This window comes from Pelophylax lessonae (genome assembly GCF_965119305.1).
Source record: "Pelophylax lessonae genome assembly, chromosome: 5".
In the NCBI taxonomy this organism is placed as follows: Eukaryota; Metazoa; Chordata; class Amphibia; order Anura; family Ranidae; genus Pelophylax; species Pelophylax lessonae.
The window spans coordinates 391885587-391906665 of record NC_138772.1 but is presented as its reverse complement, the minus strand read 5'-3'; the positions used below and the strand labels follow the sequence as shown (position 1 = coordinate 391906665).

General features: G+C 41.3%; 2 protein-coding genes across 3 annotated transcripts in view; both read left to right on the top strand.

Annotated features, from left to right (window-relative positions):
* The window catches only part of LOC309557106 (myosin regulatory light chain RLC-A), a 41698-nt gene extending 26304 nt beyond the window's left edge, over window positions 1–15394 (top strand). The window contains exons 2-4 of one of the 2 annotated variants that reach the window (XM_082259739.1): window positions 6442–6647; window positions 9386–9547; window positions 14563–15394. In XM_082259739.1, the coding sequence (XP_082115865.1) occupies window positions 6464–6647; window positions 9386–9547; window positions 14563–14735 (519 nt within the window). In that variant the 5' untranslated portion in view covers window positions 6442–6463 and the 3' untranslated portion in view covers window positions 14736–15394. The remainder of the gene's footprint in view (window positions 1–6441; window positions 6648–9385; window positions 9548–14562) is intronic. The other variant, XM_082259738.1, reaches the window with a different exon arrangement.
* Window positions 1–21079, top strand: part of TGIF1 (TGFB induced factor homeobox 1) — a 398124-nt gene that overhangs the window by 209736 nt on the left and 167309 nt on the right. The window lies entirely within an intron of this gene.

Sequence of the window (21079 nt, the reverse complement as noted above, 5' to 3'; positions counted from 1 at the left end):
AAATTCAGCGATACAAACTGTGTATGGCTGAATTTGCACCACACAGAGATCGCATGTAATTTTAGGAGCAGTGCGCACCGAATTACATGCGATCTGTCATCGCAGAAATGTGAACTTACACTCACATGTGATTGACAGTAGCTGGAGCCAACAGCTCCCACTGCTATTGCAGCCAGTGAGGAGGAAGAGACCTGGGAGAGCCGCTGGTCTTGTGCACGTCGCTGTATTGAGATGGGGCTCAGGTAAGTATTTGGGGAAGCTGCTGCACACATGTTTTTTTGCCCTTATGCATAGAATGGATGAAAGTAAAAATCTTCAAGCCTTTACAACCACTTTAAGATCTCAGAGCTTTTTATTCTCCCAAAACAGATGCATAGCTGATAGGATTGTTCTGACATCTACACTATGGTGATTCAGCAAGCATCTCTTTGAGGATTTTGCAAGCTTTTGACTATCAACTTGAAAATGACTTGTGTAACCTTAGTTTTAAGGCGTCTAATGCACACTGGACATTATCAAAATGCCTGTAAAAAGCTGTAGCTGTAGAAAGGTGTTTTTTTTTTTTTTTTTTTTTGCAGTAGCATTTTTCAGCTGTAGCGTTGTGTAGCAAAACTATTCTCCCACAAAAGCTTATGGCTCAAAGACACTGTTAAATGCAGTAAAGCCATCTTTTTCAGTTTTTTTTTTTGGCGTTTTTTTACAACTGAAAAACTCCTCTCAAAACCCACTAGTTCTGGAATTTTTTTCCAGCCAGAAAACGCCCTGCCAAAAACGGCTGATAGCAGCTTATGTGTACATGGATACATAGGATAACATGCTGGAGAGTTTACTGGCTGCAGAGAAAACATCTGAAGCCAAAAACAGCCACTGTAAAAATGACCAGTGTTCTTGAGGCCTAAAATGTACCTACCACAAGCCTATGCAACACCAGTTAGGTTTACCAGTGCACTGTGCTTACTGTCCTGAAAATCACTTAGCTGTCCTTCTGTTTCCACTTTTTGTTACTAATGGGAAAAAAAAATGACACATTGCTGCAAGTTTAAGTATACGTGTATCCCTGTGCTGCAAATAGAAGTATGACCCCTTATGATAACCAATTACTATAAACTCCAAAAGTTTACTTTCCTCAGCCAGTAGATCATGTACAAAGCATGAAGGCATAGCTTTCCCCCTACACTTCCGTTCAACATTCCATCACTATCAACTGGAGTCAGTACATAGAAATGATGGTACTCAGTAATTGTAAATTATTAGTTAAAGGATATGTACCCATTCTTGGAGGCACATCTAGAGTGCTGGCAATTTAACCACTTCTGGACCGGGCCTTTTTCTGACACTTGTTTACAAGTTAAAATTAATTTTTTTTTTTTGCTAGAAAATTACTTGGAACCCACAAACGTATGTATATAATTTTTTTTTTTTTTTTTTTGCAGAGACCCTAGAGCATAAAATGGAAATCGTTGCAATATTTTTTCACACCGTATTTGCGCAGCGCTCTTACAAATGCTATTTTTTGAGGGAAAAAATACACTTTTTAAAAAAAAAAAAAAGAAATCGGTAAAGTTAGCCCAATTTTTTGCTATAATGTGACTGTGAGTTTGGCCCTAGTGGGACTTGCCGTCCTTTCACCCCGCCCGCCCCACCCCCGACTATTAGGCCACTGAGCACAAAGAGAGAGAGGCGTTCATCCCTGTGTGAGCTTCAAGTTGCAACTTGGAGCTTACACAAGGGTTCCCCTTTCCACAAATATGTAGGGCCAGTTTTAAAGTAAGTCATTTGTTTTACCCTGTATGGAGAAAGTGCAATGTCACTCTAAGGCTTGGTTCACATATATGCAGTTTGGGAAACGCAGTAAATCCTGTGTGTTTTCCGCACTGCATTGAAATTGTGCGGCACCCATGCAAACCGCAGGGGTCGTCAATGATTAAGCACAGGAGTGTGAAACATGTTTGCTGACCTAAATAAATCACTAGTGCCACGTAATTAAAGTGCTTCCAGTGTATAAATAAATGAATTATCATGTGCTAATCCAATTGTATAAATATATAAAAGTGCTGGTTTATCATGTGTTAAAAAATCAGGCAAAATAGTGAAATATAAAGTGCCAAAATTCATATATAATTTAGAATATTTCATATAATTAGGTAAACAACATACACTCATAAAAAGTGACTAATGCTGTGAACTATCGCCTCCGTGATTGAATAAATAATCCACTTAAAAGTGAAAGAGTGATCAAATAGTCCACTTTCAAAGTGAATCCGAGCAAATCCTCCCTGGTGAATCGCACCTTCACCTCAAGGACCCTGTGTGAATGGGTCCTCACCTCAGCTCCAGTGACCAAGCAATTAAGCCTGGTCTAATGTGCAGTATACCCTTTCCGGGTCACCTCTTTTGGATCAAAGTTGGTCAATCGATTCCCCCCCAGATGAGGATCCTACTCTGGATGGATTCCCCTTTGATCGATCGGTGTGCCAAAAATCTCCAATAGGGCTTGCATCTTTTAAAACTCCACTTTATTAAAAATCAAGTATGTACTCCCATAATCTAGGTGCTACAGTGCACCAAACTTTAAAAGCCTTCCACAGTATAAACAATTTGTGACAATGGGATCTGAATGATCAGCCTTTCTGTTTGCTGCCTCTCTCCTCTGAATGTGTGCAGCTGCCGTCCTAGCCCCTCCCCTACTCGTGACAACACAGGGACACATGTCTTCTTCAGGGGGATATGACTGTTTATGACTTTGATAATTGATTGTTTGCTGACCTAGCACATATCATGTCATATTGCTGCTTTTGAGGTTTTAATAAAGTGGTTTTATCTCTGGAAGTGCTGCCAATTTCTCCTTCATTGTCAATGTTAATATATAGTCATATGGGTGTGAACACCCATGCGATCCAATCCCAGTGTGGGGGAGAAAAAAAGGCATCCTGCACTTTTTTTTTTTGTGTGGATTTGGTGCGATTTGAGCCATACAAATGAATGGCCCAAATTACACCGCACAGACATTGCGTGTGATTTGAATTGGAATGCAATGAGATTCTTATCCGAATAGCATTCGGTGACCCGCCTATAATAGATCACTGCCGAGTGTCTGTAATAGATCTAGCGTGGTCGTAGCTATTTGACAGTCCTGAGCAATTAGAATCCACCTGGCCTGTCCTGGCAGCACTGAATGGGGGGGGGGGGGGAGAGAGAAACCAGCAGGGATTACAAATCCCCGGACTGGTGGAGCAGCTTGCGGGAGGTAAGTACAGTGGGGGGTTGGTTTGATGTTAGGTCACTTTTACGGATTTTACAGTTTTATTTTTTGTGTGTGGCTGGTAAAACTGCTCTCGTACAATATATGTATTTCATCTGTGTATTTAACAGATTTTGTGGCGTTCATCTTTAAAATTAACGTCATGACAATTTTCTGGGATAGGAGAACTAGGAGGTAGCGTGCATTCACTTATACCTCCTGTTAACCACTTCCCGCAAACCGGCGTACCTGTACTTGGCTTGAAGAACTGGTTGTACCGGGATGATGCCTGAAGCTACAGGCATCAACCCGGTAACGGGCTGGCGGTCGGCTTTCAAGAGAACAGCTGATGTGGCTCACGAGCCACTTGGCCGTTATCCCAGCGAGCGAGAGGGGACGTTTCCGCAGCTCTGCCCGGGTCTCCCGTCCGAGCTACAGGCCGGCAAGTCCCCTGGCTGGTTGGAGTCCCGAACAAAGCTGGATTCACGACGTCCCTTCTGGTTTACTCGGCTGCTAAAGGCGCCGATTTTAAAAAAAAAAAAAAAAAAAAAAAGTGTCAGTATTCAAAAATGTGGATTTCCGCATTTTGAATACTTTGAAGTGGAGGGGTCTGGGGTCTTTTAGACCCCCAATCACTCCATAAAGAGTACCTGTCACTGAGGAAAGGCATCAGAGTTATGGGATCGAATATGTCTGTGGGTTCCCTAATAGAAAAATATCTGCTTTCTTGTTTAGCAGCATGCTGATTCGACAACGTAGGGATTTTCTTTCTCTTGTTGTAGAAAGCTAATAAAAACAGATGTGAAGTTGTCATACTAAGTGCCGGTTCACACTGATGCGGGAAGGCTGCGAATTCGCAGCCTGTTCCCGCATCGCACACGCACCCCAGGCAGTTCACACTGCCATATGCGATCCGCTGGGGGTGTCAATGTAATCTTAACGACACCCCCAGTTTGATCGCATATCGCAGTGCGATCGTGCAGTTCGCACAGGATCGGATCGCACAAGTGTGAACCGCTGTGCGATCCGATCCTGATGCGGCAGCAAAAATGCCTCCTGTGCGTGTTTGCTGCGGGTGCGATGCGAATTTAGCCATAGAAACTGTATGGCTAAACTCGCACCGCACAGCTGATCGCATGTCATGTCGGAGCAGTGCGCTCCGACATGACATGCGAACCCTGCACACGCAGTAGTGTGAACCGGGGCTAAAATTGTTTTTTTTTTTTTTTTTTTTTTTTTTTTTTTTCCAATACATAGCGATACTAAAGGGTTTTGTTTTAATTGTAAATATATACATTTTTTTTTTTTTCCTAGGCCTGAAGGTGGATAGATCATTAATACTTTGAATTGTCCTTGTTTTTAACAGTTTCATAATACTGTACGTTGATTAAGCATAATACCCTGATCACTTCTGTGATTTCTTTCTCTAAAATGATGCAGCACATTCAGCTGTCACCCCCCCCCCCCTCTTCTTCATAGTTTCCACAATGATCTCATACTAGTAAATAAAGCTTTGATTTATTTGGTTGTTACATTTAGTGTAGGGAATGTGTCCTAAAGCCAGGTGATGACAGGGGTATTACAAAGCCTATTTGAAGACCTGCTCTAAACACTGTCTCTGATTGCCATTTGAAGAGAAGTCGGGTAAGTTTGCTTGCTCCTTTCTTGATTCTAAGCAAAAGCTGGCCATACACTAATGGGATACAAGGCACACTTTGGCTGAAATATTTCCTGCAGGCTTCTTTAACAAGTTAGTTTGCTTAGTATATTGCTAGTTTTAGGCTTTTGTGGAGGGAGATTTATCACATAGTAAAGCAGTGCAGAACAGAATCAGAGAGACTTAAGAGCTGGTTCACACCAGATGCTGTCCGGTGCATTTTTACCCTGCATCCAAAACACATGGGCAGTGTTTAACAAGGATTCCAATGGCCCTAACTTACACCACTGCATTGTATTTCAGTGCAGTCAACAAAAGAGCTTTTTTTTTTTTTTGTGTGTGGAACATGGCAAAGCGCATTAAGAGGGGAAAAGATGCACATATCAAAAACACGCATGCAGGAACGCACCTGGAACACAGAAATTGTGGATTCATCCGGACCGGAGACTGATTTACTTTGACTTTACAATTTGATTCCTAAGGCTCCTTTCACACGGTCCTCTGTAGGTGGAACGGGGATTCTCAATGGGGGATCGATACACTGACCCCCACTGAGCAAGCAGGTGACGGCTCCGTCTCCGCTCTGTGTGTGGAGAGGGAGTTGTCCATCCGTATTTCACGGACAGGATCGGATGCGGTTGGCAGCGGGTGTCAGCGGACCCCATAGGGATGCATGGAGGATCCGATCGCTCGTGTAAAAGGACCCTAAGGGTCCTTTGCGGATGAAAAACAGACATAATGCATGTCAGTGGTATTGCGGATGACCATCCGCTGACATCCAATTTGCATCCTTTCCGTTCAGTTCCGTTTTTTGAGACTGAAGAGAACCCTATTTTTCTTCCGTTTAAAAAAACAGAACGGATGCAAAAATGGAGGTCAGCTGTGTCATCCGCTGACATCTGCAATCCCATAGACATACATTACAGATAGGATGATAAATAGACATACGGAACGGACACTCCAAAGTGTCATCCATATCCGTTTGTGCCGTCTGAAAGGACCCTTAATGTTCTCTGCTGCTCACAATTAGTACTGCCCCAATGTAAAACCTGCCTTTGAGGAGATTTGTTTAAAGAAAAAAAAAAGTCTCAGATCTTTGCAGAACTGTCACAGATCTGTTTCAATCCTTTGGAAGTCTTTCACCATTGTCTGGCCAGGATTGCAGAAGCAGGGGTTGTAAATACACAATAAACCTTCCACAAATCATTTTGTAAATGGAATAAATGCAGACTGATCTGCTCATGTTTCTGTTGGTAGTTGGTTTGATAAATCTACTTCCTTGTATTTTAAATATTTCTCGGAAGATGCCCTTCTGTTTCAGTACCATCTGCTTAGTGCGAATATCTATTTTCAGCTGAGTCACATAGAAAGTTCTTTCTGTTTTAGTTTTCTGAGTAAAAAACCGGATCTTACAAAGCACTTCATTGTCAACAGTGACGTAATCTAAAGCAAGTTTGTAATACCGTTTAGCCCTGGCCTAAATTACAGTTAAACAGGGCAGCACTGCACATAATAGGCTTAAACCCGTTTTTGTTTATTTCAGCTAGACCAACATCATCGCCAACATGTCAAGCAAAAGGGCAAAGACCAAAACCACCAAGAAGCGCCCCCAGCGCGCAACATCCAATGTATTTGCTATGTTTGACCAGTCCCAAATCCAGGAGTTTAAGGAGGCCTTCAACATGATTGATCAGAACCGGGATGGTTTTATTGACAAGGAGGATTTACATGATATGCTTGCATCCCTTGGTAAGTCATGTGATGTTCTGTAGAAATGAATGGTGAAATGTACGTATAACCAAACCTCCTCTGAGTAGGGAAGGGTTCCAACCACGGTCAGTTTGTTTTGTTTTTTCCTGTCTGCGCTCTAATGTGAGACTTTTCTCTTCACTTCTGATCATGGAGGTGCAACAGAAAGTGAAGCTGATTGACAGTTGTCACAGGAACACAGATGCATATGTTGGAACATCATCATTTCTAGGGACAGTGATGACCAGAACAAATGGAGACGGTGAATTTTCCCAGTGCTGACGAAGACAGCAAGAATAGCCTGGCAGGGCTTCTTGTCCTTCTCTGTGCTACTAAAGTTTTCATTCTATAATTTTAGAACAGATATTCCTTGATACTCTATCTCAACACCAATGTTTACATGGTTTAGTATGGTGTAAAACATATATATGGGAGCTCCTGTTTCTCACTTTTTTTTTCTAAAGCTATTAGTTGCTTGGCTGTATGGAGATTTGGAAAGTCAAAATCCTTATGATTTAAGTAAGTGGGCCAGTGTGACTGAAGGGAACCAGAATCTTTTAGACTGTAAAATCTGCAGTGCTAGCCTCCATATTCTTAGTATAGGATTCCTTTAAGAACAGGATCACCAATGCATTTGAGGCTATTGTCTTACATGATATGACTGCTTACTGGATGTTTTGTAGTTCTGCAGTTTTCTGTAGTTTATGAATGGATTAGAAGGTTTACTTATGCAATTCTTGGTGGGTACTGTTGCCAGAAAACATGGGTATATGCCTGTAACCGCACTTCTGCATGGTTACAGGTACACAAGGACAGATAAGTGGCGGGGATAAGATGGTTAGGGAATCCTAGACCCACTATGTGCTGGAGGACTACATAGTTGTGCCCTAAAACCTCTAGATTATGGGAAGAGCTCACCCCTGGCAGCAAGAGTTTTTTTAGTTCTGCTTTAAAGTGTACCTAAAGCCAAAACAGTGTGGATACCCTCTGGGAATTTTAAAACCCCACATTTTTTTTATTGCGGATTGTCTCTCTGTTTTAAAAATGACCACTGTCAGACAGCCGAGTCTCCAGTGCAACTTCGCTGGATTGAGATGGGGCTTAGGTAAATTTAAGGGATGCTGAGGGGAGGTGCTGCACACATAAATATTTTTTTATCTTAATGCATTAAGAGAAAAAAAAACCTTGTGCCTTTTTAGAACCACTTTAAGTAAACTGAGTTCTGAAGACTTTTTGCTTGGCGCACGTTTTGAAACACATTTTGTGGTGTGCAACATCATGTTGCTCATCTCTGGGGCTACTACTGCCTCCTGCTGTCAGGAATAAGTCAGTGGTCTTTTTAATGTGCTATACTCTCCCTCAGGTAATGTTTTTAGGGTGGTTGGCATATTTGAGTATATTGAAATAAAGATATCTGTTCTAAATTTGGTGTTCTTTAACCACTTGAGCTCCGGAAGGTTTTTAGCCCCTTCATGACCAGGGCATTTTCTGCTATTCAGCACTGTAATTGCTCTGTCATACACCACTGTACCCAAATGAAACTTATAGCATTTGATCACAATTTTGTTTTTTTTTATTTTTTGTTATATAAACATAAATCACAAATATTGAAAAAAAGTTTTGCTCTTGTTTCGGTTAGATTATTTGTTTGCAAATATTTTTTTCTTCATAAATTTTAGGCCAAATTGTATTTGCTACATTTCTTTGGTAAAAACACCCAAATCAGTGTATATTTTATATTTAATAATTGATCAGTCCTGATGTACTCTATTCTTGAGGCCTTAAAATGCTAGGACAGTACTAATACCCCCCTCCCAAATGACCTTTTTGGAAAGTGGACAGTCCAAAACATTTAGTAAGAGGCATGGCAAGTTTTTTGAAGTTGTAATTTCTTAGAAAATTTTTTTGGAAAATGAAAAATAAAATTTTTGCTTTTCACAACTCCCCCCCCCCCCCCCACTTTTTTTTTTACATACTGCCACCAGTGCAGTTCAGGGTCAATGTATGACTGGTGTGGCAGTGGTCAGGGATACTGGCTGTGTGTGTGGTTAAAAAAAAAAAAAAAAAAAAAATGTCCCCTCTTCTTCTTCTTTTTTTTTTTTTTTTTTTTTGATGTGCTCTTATCAGAGTAGTTCAGTGTCACCAGTACTACTGGTGAGGGAGGCTATCAGGTTTTTTGTTTTTTTACACTGTTCTTGCTTGTAACAGTAATGACCACTGTTCTAAGCAATAGTTTTAACTGTCATGACTTTCATTCATGACCGCTTGCTTACTATTGTAATGCTGTGATTGGCTAATAGCTGATCACATGGTACAGGGTGCCAGGTGATGGCTGAGGGCCAATTACAACATCGCAGTAGTAAGCAAGCAAGCTGTCATGAATGGAAGCCATTCTTGGCGGCTTTCTTTACAATCACTTTAAGTCTTGACAGGCTGGGTATATAGTTGTTGCAACCTTGTCTTTTATAATTTGTCAAATTTTGCGTGTTGTGTTCAAATCGACTTTGTATACTTTACTGTAACTTTTGTGTTTGGCAAAGGTGTGCTAATATGTGACATACATTTCAACTACCATCATTTTATTCTTCAGGGTTTTTGCTTTCAAAAAATATATAAAGTTTGGGGGTTTAATTTTCAGACCTAAAATATGCATTTTAACGTGCAAAAATTGAAAAATTGGCGCTGGTTGCGCAGTAGTTTAAGTTTATCATGTGACATTTTTGCTTTCTCTAATTAAGGCAAGAACCCAACAGATGAATACCTGGAAGCCATGATGAATGAAGCCCCTGGACCTATTAATTTTACCATGTTCCTTACAATGTTTGGAGAAAAGCTGAATGGCACAGACCCTGAAGATGTAATTAGGAATGCATTTGCTTGCTTTGATGAAGAGGGAGTTGGTGAGTTTTACTATACAGTTCTGCAATTTGAATTTGTGCACCACAAAGCTGAAAGCTTTACACTTAATTACTAGTTTGGTCATTGTATAGTGAACTTTACATTTATCCTGTGCACAGTACCGCTTTGTCCATATAAGTGGTTTTATAGAGGGGCATTTTTTATTTTACAAATCTTAATCGTACAGTGCAAGTCACTGGCTAGATATTCAGATTTGGGTTTAAAGGCTGCTACCTTCAAGCAGTTTGACAGCTTTTGCTTGGCAAGCCCCTCTAGGCGTACTTCTATAACCCCATCCTACTCCAAGTGTTCTTAGGTTTCTTTTTTTTTTTTTTTTGTTTAGTGTCCTTAGGTGATGGACTTCTTCGTCTTTATAGAGAGGTTTTATATGCTTGAAACAAAGATATTAGGGTACTTATCTGTCCATGGATCCCGCAGTGTCCTCACTTAAGCTCTCAGATGCTGCACTTTCTCAGTGGGCTGGCTGCAGCGAGGGCCGAACTTCTGGTGAACTCAGGAAGTGGGAGCGAGTACCTTTTTTCAAATCCAGGTATCCGCTCCCCCCCCCCTACAAGTTGCCAAATGTGGCAAGGGAGGGGGGGAGGCAGCAGAGTTTCCCCTTTTGGGTGGAGCTCCAGTTTAAAATATTAAAGGCAAGTATGTCATGCTTACCTGCTCTAATGCAGTGGTTTTGTACAAAGTAGCCCCGATTTATTCTCTCCTCGGATCCCCCGCTGGTGCTCCTGGCCCCTCTCTCCTTCCGAGTGTCTCTATAACAAGCAGCTTGCTATGGGGGCACCTGATTAGGCTTGCTTCTGAGCCGCTGCTCTTTGTGTCCATTCACACACAGAGTGCGACTCGGCCCTGCCCTCTGCTTATTGGCTCACTGGCTGTGATTGACCGTAGCAGGAGAAAACGGCTCAGGAGGTAAGTAATGGGGGGGGGGGGGTGTAATAGAATGCATGAAAGTAAAAAACCTTGAGCCTTTACAAGCACTTTAGATTTTTTTTTTTTTATTATTATTTTAATTTGCTCATTTAATTTCCAGGTCTTCCTCACTGCCTTCTACTATAACAGTAGAAGTAGGACATCCACAGTGGTGTTATCTGGGTAATACCTTGGGAAACCTACCTGGACCCCACGCTGTTGGGAGGGCCTGTAATGTTGCTTTGCATGCCTTGGATGTGGCCTGGGCTATTAGGGTGTACCTGGCGGCTACGGAGTCTTTCAGGAAGTCAGACTCTTTGTGCTCATGGGCGGACCTCAAAAAGGGTTGTCTGCTTCCTTTTGCAACCATTATCAGACAGATGGTGGTTCAGGCCTATTCCATCAGGGGTCAGGCTTCTCCCTTCCCTGTAAAGGTGCACTCTACTAGGGCGCTTAGTGCCTCCTGGGCCTTCCGTCAGGTGTCAGTGATGCAGGTTTGCAAGCTGGCCACCTGGTCGTTGGTGCACACTTTTATAAGTTAGTTAGTTTATTTTTTGTTCTTAGTTTTGATTAGATTCGGGTTAAAACCTCTGTCCCCCTTCTTCTCTGTCCCTTCTTCTTTCTTCTTAGACTTTGCGTTATAAACAAAAAATAGCGACAACTTTGAAGAAAAAAAAAACATATTTTTTTTACTTTGCTATAAAACATTCCCAATAAAATAAAGTGGATGTATTTGCATCTTTGGATGCTTCCTTTGGCCGCAAGGTTTTCCAGGCTGCTGTTTGAGGTCCTGATCTTCTTTTGAGGATATATATATAAATAATATATTTTTTATTTTTTTTTTTGGTGGGCTCCAGTTCCACCCCTCATGTTTTAACACTGCTTTGGGACATCCCAATGGTCATGAATACCAGGAGCTGTGTCCGTCAATGAACGAAAAAGAAAATGGTATTTTTGACTATCCGTAAAATCCATTTCTCTGATGTTCATTGACTGACACAGCACCCACCCCTCTGTGGAGTTATTATTCTCTTGACACTGCTTGTAACAAAACTGAGTGGCTATAGCAGAGAGAGGGAGTATACCCACTGGGACTGCCCATGGGCATAGGCAAAATTATTTTTTGCCTAGTGTCCTACTCCTGTAGGGGGCACTATAACCGAATGATTATTCATAAATAGGAGCTCTGTCCTTCAATGAACATCAGAGAAATGGATTTTACGCGAAGTCAAAAATCCCCTTTTTTTTTGTGTAACATTTTTTATTGGATAGTTTTTAGAGCAGAAAGTAAAAAATATTTAAAAAAACGAATTTCTTCATCCGTTCAGGCCAATATGTATTTTGCTATATGTTTTTAGTAAAAAAAAAAATCCCAATAAACGTATATTGATTTGCACAAAAGTTGTAGCATCTACAAACTCAGATATTTTTACTAAATTTTATTTTACTAGTAATGGAGGCAATCAATTAAAGTGGGACTGCGACATTGCGGCAGACAAATCGGACACTAAGTGACACTTTTTGGGGACCAGTGACACCAATACAGCGATCAGTGCTAAAAAAAAAAAATATGCACTGTCTGGCATGGAAGGGGTAACGGGGGATCAAAGGGTTAAATGTGTCCCTATGGAGTGCTTTTTAACTGTGTGGGGAGTGCTTGTACTGTGGGAAGACAGAGATCCCATGTTCCTGCTTAGCAGAAACACAGGATCTGTCTTTCCTGGTCATAGAATTGTGATCTGCCTTGTTTACGTAGGCAGTCTGCCAATCTGTCTGTCTTGAACGATCAGAGGGTCCACCGGAACCGCTGATTGGCTCCCACTGCATCCAATTGTAGCAGGAGCTGGTCCCCGGTGGCCCCAAACCCAGAAATAACAGGCGACATACAGGTACGTGATTTTTGCCTGTAGGAGCTGCTGCCCCGCAGGACAGTCGGGTAAAATAATTGTAATCAGCATTTTAACTCCTTCCCACCCACAGAGAGATAGAGATAGGTAGGTATGTATATTATATGTATGTATGTGTGTGTGTGTGTATATATATATATATATATATATATATATATATATATATATATATATATATATATATATATATATATATATATATTAGTGTGTATGTAGGTTATCATCATTCTTTAAGAACTACCAGCTGATACTTTCCTGTTTTACTAAAACTGGAGCACATAGAATCTGGTGCAGCTGTGCATAGTAATCAATCAGCCACTTGGTTTTTCCTGTCAAAGCTTAGCTGAACAAGCAGAAGTTAGAAGCTAGTCATTATGCACAGCTGCTCCAGATTCTGTCAGTACCAGATTTAGTAAATCTCCCCCTTCGTGTGGTTGCTGGTCCAAATGTTAGTTTATTTTTTGTTCTTTTAGTTTTGATTAGATTCGGGTTAAAACCTCTGTCCCCCTTCTTCTCTGTCCCCCTTCTTCTTTCTTCTTTCTTCTTTCTTCTTAGACTTTGCGTTATAAACAAAAAATAGCGACAACTTTGAAGAAAAAAAAAACATATTTTTTTTACTTTGCTATAAAACATTCCCAATAAAAATTTTTTTTTAAAATTACATTTTTTTAGCAGTTTAGGCCAATTTGTATTCTGCTACATATTTTTGGTAAAAAAAAAAAAAAATCCCAAAAAGCATATTTTAATTGGTTTGCGCAAAAGTTATAGCGTTTACAAACTACGGGATAGATTTTTGGACTTTTATTTTTATTTATTGGTAATGGCGGCGTTCTGCTTTTTTTTTTTTTTTTGCGGGACCGCGACATTGCAGCGGACAGATCGGGCCCCTAACTGCCATTTTTGACACTTTATGGGGACCAGTGACACTAATACAGTAATCAGTGCTAAATAATATGCACTGTTACTGTATAAATGACACTGGCAGGGAAAGGGTTAATACTGGGGGTGATCAAAGGGGTTAAATGTATGCTTACTGACTGTGGGGGGAGGGTTTTGTGACATGCACAGGCAGATCGCAATTTCAGCTTGGCTGAAACTGCTGATCTGTGCCTGCCTGTCTGAGCCCCGTTCACATTTGTGCGAGCATGGAGATCGCATGTAATTCGGAATGCACTGCTCCTAAATTACATGCGATCTCATGTGTGGTGCAAATTTCAGCCATACGCTTTGTATGACTGAATTCGCACCGCATCCGCACTAAACTCACACATGAGGCTTTTTTGTTATCCGCAGCAGAATCGGATCGCATAGTGGTTCACACTAGTGCGATCCGATTCTGTGCGAACTTGCAGATTGCACTGCGATATGCATTCGCAACTGGGGGGTGTTAACTTTTTGATCGCATCTCCATCGCATATGGCAGTGTGAACTGCCAGAGGTGCGGATGCGATGAAGGATCACGCTGCATATTCGCAACGTTCCCGCATCACACAAATGTGAACTGGCACTGACAGAAGATCCGCCTGCTTTGTTTACATAAGCATGCGGGTCTTCTCTCGGTTTTTCGGACGATCGCGGGAGGTGTTTAGACACAGCGGGAGCACGGCATGACTGGACGCAGCCGAGCCGCCCTGCTGCGGTGAAAAGGCGTCAGGGGTCAGCAAGTTGTTAAAGCATCGCCTATGGATAGTAAAAATGTTTTCAGTGTTGCACATGCGCAATTTTATAGCGTGTCATGTTTGGTATCCATTTACTTGTCATATCCTTTTATATTTTATTTTAAAAAAGGGTTAAGTGTTGTGGTGGTGTTTCTTTCTTTTTTTTTTTTCCATTAAATTGTGTTTATTGTGTTTATAAAAAAAAAAACGCTGTGTAAATAACGCTTGACGCAAAAAAAGCAACAAAAAGTGCTGGAAAAGGCCTTGGGCACAAGGGGGTTGGCAGTTTGGTAATAGACTTGTAATATAATTTTTTTTCCTGGACATTTAGACTTAAACAACCTTTAATTATGAAAGGTGTAATGATTGGCATCTTCCAAATGATTTTCTACCATAAATCTTAGTGTCGTATTTTATGTGACTGTGATCATGGGATTTAAAACCCAACAGAAACAAAGGTAGCACCTTGTCAAAGACCCGCTACTTGATATTTTGCACCTCATAGTTTATCCTATCTGTTTGTAGGAATCATACCAGAAGATTATCTGAGAGAACTGCTGACCACAATGGGTGACCGATTTACAGATGAAGAAGTGGACGAGCTTTTCAGAGAGGCACCAATTGACAAGAAGGGCAATTTCAATTACATTGAGTTTACACGTATATTGAAACATGGAGCTAAAGACAAGGATGATTAGACCTTTGTCAGAGCCGCTGCAAGATGTTCTTTAGCTTCCTGTCTTCTCTGAGTCTCTCCTGGTAGAACTGTGCATGCATGTAGCTCTTTAAATCTTCTCTGTGTATTTATGGATTTATTCCAGGCCTGTTTGGCACACGCACATCTGTATAAGCAAACTGGAAACAGAAGATGTAATTGTAACGTGTTACTAGGAAGTGTAAAGAATTCCTGCACAGACGACCAACAGATTCTGTCATTTTTGACGTAAGCTGGATTTTTTGCTATTTTGTAATAAAAAAGGAAAATAAATGACTGTCAATCAAAACAAATTCTCAATGTGGTCTGGCAGAGTGGAAACGATTCTCATAGTTGCAGTAGTCCGAGGGAAAAATGTATTAATGTTACCATACTTCCAATATTCCAAAACCATACAAGTGTTTCACCTGCTAAGGATCACACTCCTACATCTGGCAGCTGCCTGCACTGCACATTGTTATTTTCATCTCCTGGATATACATATGTTATCGAAGACTGTCACACTAAAAAGTGAGGGAGTTGCCTAGAGAGTCCCACGGGGGCCAATAATGATGGTATGGCTGCCATGCGGAAACAGTCAGACACTTTTATTTTCCGATCTGTTTCAATATTTCAGCATTTTCTAAAATAAAAGTGTTTTTTTATATCAGGCTCTGTGTTGCAGTGATATTTATTTCAAGCTATACCATGAGCATCTCCTGCAATGTTTCTTGCTTACCATCACTAAAGCCAAAACGTGTTTTTTTTATTTTTAGCTTTGGATCTACTATTAGCCAAAACACCATAATCCTACATATATAATGTAATATATTGTGTAGATTTCCCTGCAGGACACAGTGTGGGGATATCTCTCCAAAGTAAGGGAAAAATATCTCTGACAAAGGTCATGGGAACACGTTTCCCCACTGGATGATTCTCTCACCTCCTGTTTTTTTGTTGACAGCAGACAGCTTAGCATATACTCACTCCAAAGCCAAAAATGGAAAAATATTTGGCTGGAGATATGCTTTCAGCTTTTTTACGGAGTCGGTAAAACCTCAGCTGCAAGTCTATTAACAAGTTAAGCCTGGTACACACCACTAGTTTTTTTTTTTTTCCGTTTCCTTCAACAAAAAAATGGACTGCTCCGGTCAGAGCCGCTTTACTAATGATCCAACATTAGTACAGCGATCTCCCCTGCTGCTCTTTTGTGTTCTGGCAAGGGGGCAGCCCCCCCCCCCCGCCAGAACACTCTGGCCAGCGCTCTCAGCCATTGGTTTAGGAGCCAGTGGACTGCTGGTTTTCCAGCATGTGCGGCCGGCTCCTGTCAGACCAGCTGCCTTGCACACAGGCCAAATGTCGGACAGTTTTTAATAAACTGGCTGATGTCTACCGACATTCAGCCCGCGTGTACTGGCCTTTAAAGTGGTTGTAAACCTCAATCATGAGATCTAAACAAAGCATGTATATCTGTAGTGTTTGTCTCTCTCCAAAGCTCTAAGTGTCATTTCTCTCTGGTGCTTCTTCCTCTGTTATCAGCATGAGTCACTTCTGAGAAGTTTTCCCGACACATGAGAATTGAGAAATTTGTGACAGGGAGGGAGCTCAGCCCCGCAGCTTGTCTACTCAGAACACTGCTTTGTATCCTTCCTTCATTCCTGTGCAGTTTGTAGAGGGGGTGTGTACCTTTTCTCCAATCAGTTCTCACACACTAACTGCAGCTCTCCACCTCCTCTCTGATCCTCGCAGATGCATAAGGATTTTATCACAAATCTGCACTTTTGAAGGGATATAGAGAAGAGATGGCTGCAGATAGACAAGTAAAACTTATGTAGGTGGATTTGTTTAATCTCTGTGTATCATCTGAAGCTATTCACCTTACTGCATATATGAGAGGGTCTACAAACACTTTAACAATAGTTCCACATACATAAATTGAGACCTTTTTAACATTTCTGTATATATTTACTACACTGGTGACAATGAGGGGCATAAATAAACTTTGGGCTTGTAGTTGAACATGAACTGTAGCTAAACATTCCCCCCTAGCAGTACTGGGGGTCTAAGGTTTGAATTTGGGCCTATACACTCTCTCTATGAAGTTTGCATGTTAACTCTGTATTGGCTTCCACTGGATACTCCGGGTTCTTTCCACATCCAAAGAAATGCTTGTAGGTAATTGGGTTCTGTCCGAATTGGCCATAGTATGTCTGTATTTGTGAGTTGGGGACCTTAGATTGTAAGCTCCTTAAAGGCAGGGACTGATGTGAATGCATAGTATGTAAATTGATAGTACCGTATGAATGCATGAAACAAGTAAAATGTGAATGCAAAAGAAGCTCAATGCAATTCGTAAATGAATCAAAGCAGAACATCACTAAAGTGAATATATATTTTCTAAGGCACTGAACTAGATAGGTTTTTCTACCTGATAGAAGGTTTCACAAACACCAAAGACTGTATTAACGGGAACCTGTCAAAGAGAAGCCCAGAGGCTGCCATTGCTGACCTCTACTGAAAATGCTAGTTGCCTGTATACTATCATGCTTTTCTGTGGCTACCATACACTAAGTTAATGAACAAGTATGCAGATAAAGATTTCTGTCTTGCAGACCCAGAAAATGTATAAAGATCAGGTGAGTCAAACATTAAATCCAATGCACCCAGGCTATGTCCTGGAAATTGGCATTTTCAGCAGGTCACCAATGATGGCCTTTTAGATTTTTCTTATGACAGGTTTACTTTAGGTAGACTGTTGAAAGGGGAAGTCGCGGCTCTCGCGTCCATAGTCTGCCTGCATATGTGGGCACAGGTGCTGGCTGTACAAAGCTTGTTTTCACTCCCAACAGTTCACAAATAAGGAAATTGGGCACACTTTATTGATATCAGTATTGGTGAAATTTTATTCTGCATTACGTACACAAATTCTGCTCAGACCGCCCCTCATCTGATACTTTTTATCCAGAAAAAGCTTGGTCATAGAGGGAAATCGGAGTAAGGAGCAGATGATGCAGGCGCTTTACCATGTGATTAGTTATGTCCAATCAATCACAGCTGATCACATGTAAACAAATGCTGGTTATCACCCTTTCCGTAGCAGTGTCTGAGGAAAGGAAGCCGATAACCAGCTTTCCAGGGGAAGTTTACACTGATAATCAGGACAATGATCATTAGTGCAGCATTATCAGCGAAGAAGAAAAATTACTCATTTGCAAAATTGTATAACAAATGAAGAAAGGGTTTTTTTTTTCATTTGTTTAGCAAAAAAAAAAACCCCAGTGGTGATTAAAGACCACCATAAGAAAGCCCTCTGTCTCAAAAAAGATAAAAATGGCATGGGTACAGTGTTGTGTGACTGTGCAATTGTCATTTTAAAGTGCAATAGCGCTGAAAATTGAAGCTGTATTGAAGTGGTTAAATACATAATTTTAATAAAAAAACCATAGAGAGTAATAATAATCTTTAACAGAGAAAAAAGCTGAAAGTTTACATGAAAGGGAAAAGATGGGGGGGGGGGGGGGAAGGAATAGATAATGATAAAGGAAAGGGGGTCACCCCAGTAGGGGATATTAAGGAAAAACAGGCCCGTTTGAACATAAATAAAGTGGGGATCCAAAAAAAAAGAGCTTCCTTTTTACACAATAAAGGGAAATTATCTCCTTGAGTATGGGTTTTCAATTCTATCGTCAAACTGGTCATCAAAGTGGCCACACAACTGCCTAGTTATCCTACTGACAATACTGTATCTGACATATTACACACTAGATAGCCTAAATTGCATATCTCGTGTGATAGCTTAATGTGGAATGGCCATTGACTTATAACTGGACCACATGGGCATCTCCTAAAAAGGCAAAGGTCAAGCAATGGGTCAATCCACACCTGAACATGCCTGTTTGTTAGCCAGTTATTCCTTTTACTTGAAACAAACTGAGTGATAAAATGAAAGTGATAGCATGAAACAAACTGGCTGATAAATTCCCAGTAGTCGCTGCCTTAGCCACAAAATGGACACTGAGCAGAGGATCTTTTCGATATGACCTGTTTAATCTCCTTGAACTCTGAACTGAGTAATAAAGGTCACAGATCGGGAGTCTGATTCTCATGGTCCTGCATTCTTTTAATTTTAGATCTCAATCCTTTTTTTGTTTTTTGGGTATCAATCACAAAAACATGCTTGATCTATGTCTGACAGATCATAACTTCGTTCAAGGAACCCCCCCCCCCCCACCTCATCTCTTCTGCTTCCAATTCAAAATCATTAAGAACCAAACAACTTTGCTGGGCCTTGACAAATTGTCCCCTTGGAATGGCTTTCCTTACGTGGGCAGGGTGGCAACTATCATGCGTGCTGCATAAATAGGTTTTCTGGCCACTTGCACCCTTCCCTGTGTATTGTCCAGTTTATTTGCTTGCGTTACGTTATTTGGGTTGGCTAAGGGTATTGTGCTAGTCTTTCTCTCCTCTAACCTACTGGTTTATAGACCAGGCTATAGTCTATTGGACCTGTGCTTTAGTGTTTGTTACCCCCAACATTTTATATTCCTGATCTGCCTGCTGTATCATGTACTTGTATGAAAAAGTATCTTGCTCTGTTTCTATTGCTTCGTTTGTGTGAAATCCTTTGTTATTGTCTGCTTTCCTATTAAAAACGAACCATGCTAAACACAAAAACACACTGGTCAGTTCTCTAGATATGCTGGGAACTTGGCCTGCTCTCCTCGAATTATCAGACTTGTCCTTAAAGCCTCCCCCTCCCCCCCCCCTTGCACAGCCATTCACTGGGAAGCTCAGTGTACTGTTGCTGCTCCTCCCCTCAGCTCCTATGCAGCTGAGTGATCACTTAAGGAAAAAAAAAAAAAAGCTATTGATAATGATTTTCAATATCTTAACACAAATGGTTTGCCTTTCATTTCTATTTTAAACTGATTGGATTGTTTTACAAGGTGAATGTTTACAATCCCTTTTATTATCTCAGTCAACAAAGCCACCAAACAGACATTTATCACAGTGCAATCTGCTCATGCCAGGAGTCTTGAATCTCTCTCATTCAGGTGGGCTGGAAATTTGATCTTCTGTTAAGCTTTGTAAAAACCTGCTTGTCAAGTCGGAGGGGTTAGTACTTTGATTTCCAAGGTGGTAGCATGGATATGCGCTGATATTCCGCAGAACGATCGGGCAGGTATCTCTTTGTTAAGGGAACTATCTACAGTTGACCTGTCACCCTGGCAATTTTGTACTCCCCTAATGGGCATCAGGTGGGCTTCATTGAGCTTTGTCTTGGGAAATTGTCAAATTTTGCTGAGGGTACTTTGATTTTGGGCGGCGATCTAAACGTTGCCTTGGGCCCATTATTAGATGTCTCTAGGGGTTCCTCTCGCATGTCATCTGTGGCCCTTCAGAGAATCAAAAGGGCTCTCTCTGGGGAAAATCTGGTGGATGTCTGGCATCTCCTGCACCCCAACTCTTGGGATTACACATTTTAATCTGCTTCATACAATTCCTACACTAATCGACGTTACCCTTCCTTAAGGAAGGAGAGATTGGTCTTCGGCTGTTGTCTGACCACACTCCTTTCCTGTTGACCTTGACCTTGAAGAGAGAAGGCGCCTAGGGATGTGGATGTTGAATGAAAGCCTGCTCACATTAACAGCTGCAATATCAAGGATTACTTTGCTGCCAACACTTCCCAGAAGATTCCTTCATGGGTGGTGTGGGAGGCGCATAAATGTTTAAGTAGAGGCTCCCTCATTAAGTTGGGAGATTAAGTTAACAGAACGTCAACAAGAAATTACCACACTCCTTAAAGATATACGTATCCTGAAACTATCTCATAAAGGCTCCCTAGCAACCAAGATAACAGTTAACCTTAAAATTTTGAGTCACCCTTAACTCTGTTCTGCTTACAAAGGCAAAACTTATGTACTCCCGGAGACATAACTATGAATTTGGAGGCAAGCCAGGGAGACTGTTGGCCTGGCCTCTACTACGGGACACCAAACGCAAGACTCGCATATCTTCTGTAACATCCCCACAGGGCTCCAGGCTTCACAAATCTCAAGACATTGCAAACTGCTTTCGTGACTATTATGAGAAACTCTATAATCTACCTCACATAGGCGCACTACCAGATCTCCCAACCCGAACATCAGCAGTGAAATGCCTCAAATTCTGGCCTCTCTAAATTGTCCGCTGAGGAAATGGAGGGCCCCATAACTGAACCGGAAGTTCTGAAGGGGACGCAGGGCATGGAGACAATCTGGGCTACTGACCTGGATGGCCTCCCCTTGCTTTACTAATGGACTTTTTCTGCTCTTTTAGTGCCCTGGCTGGTGCATTCCTGCAACA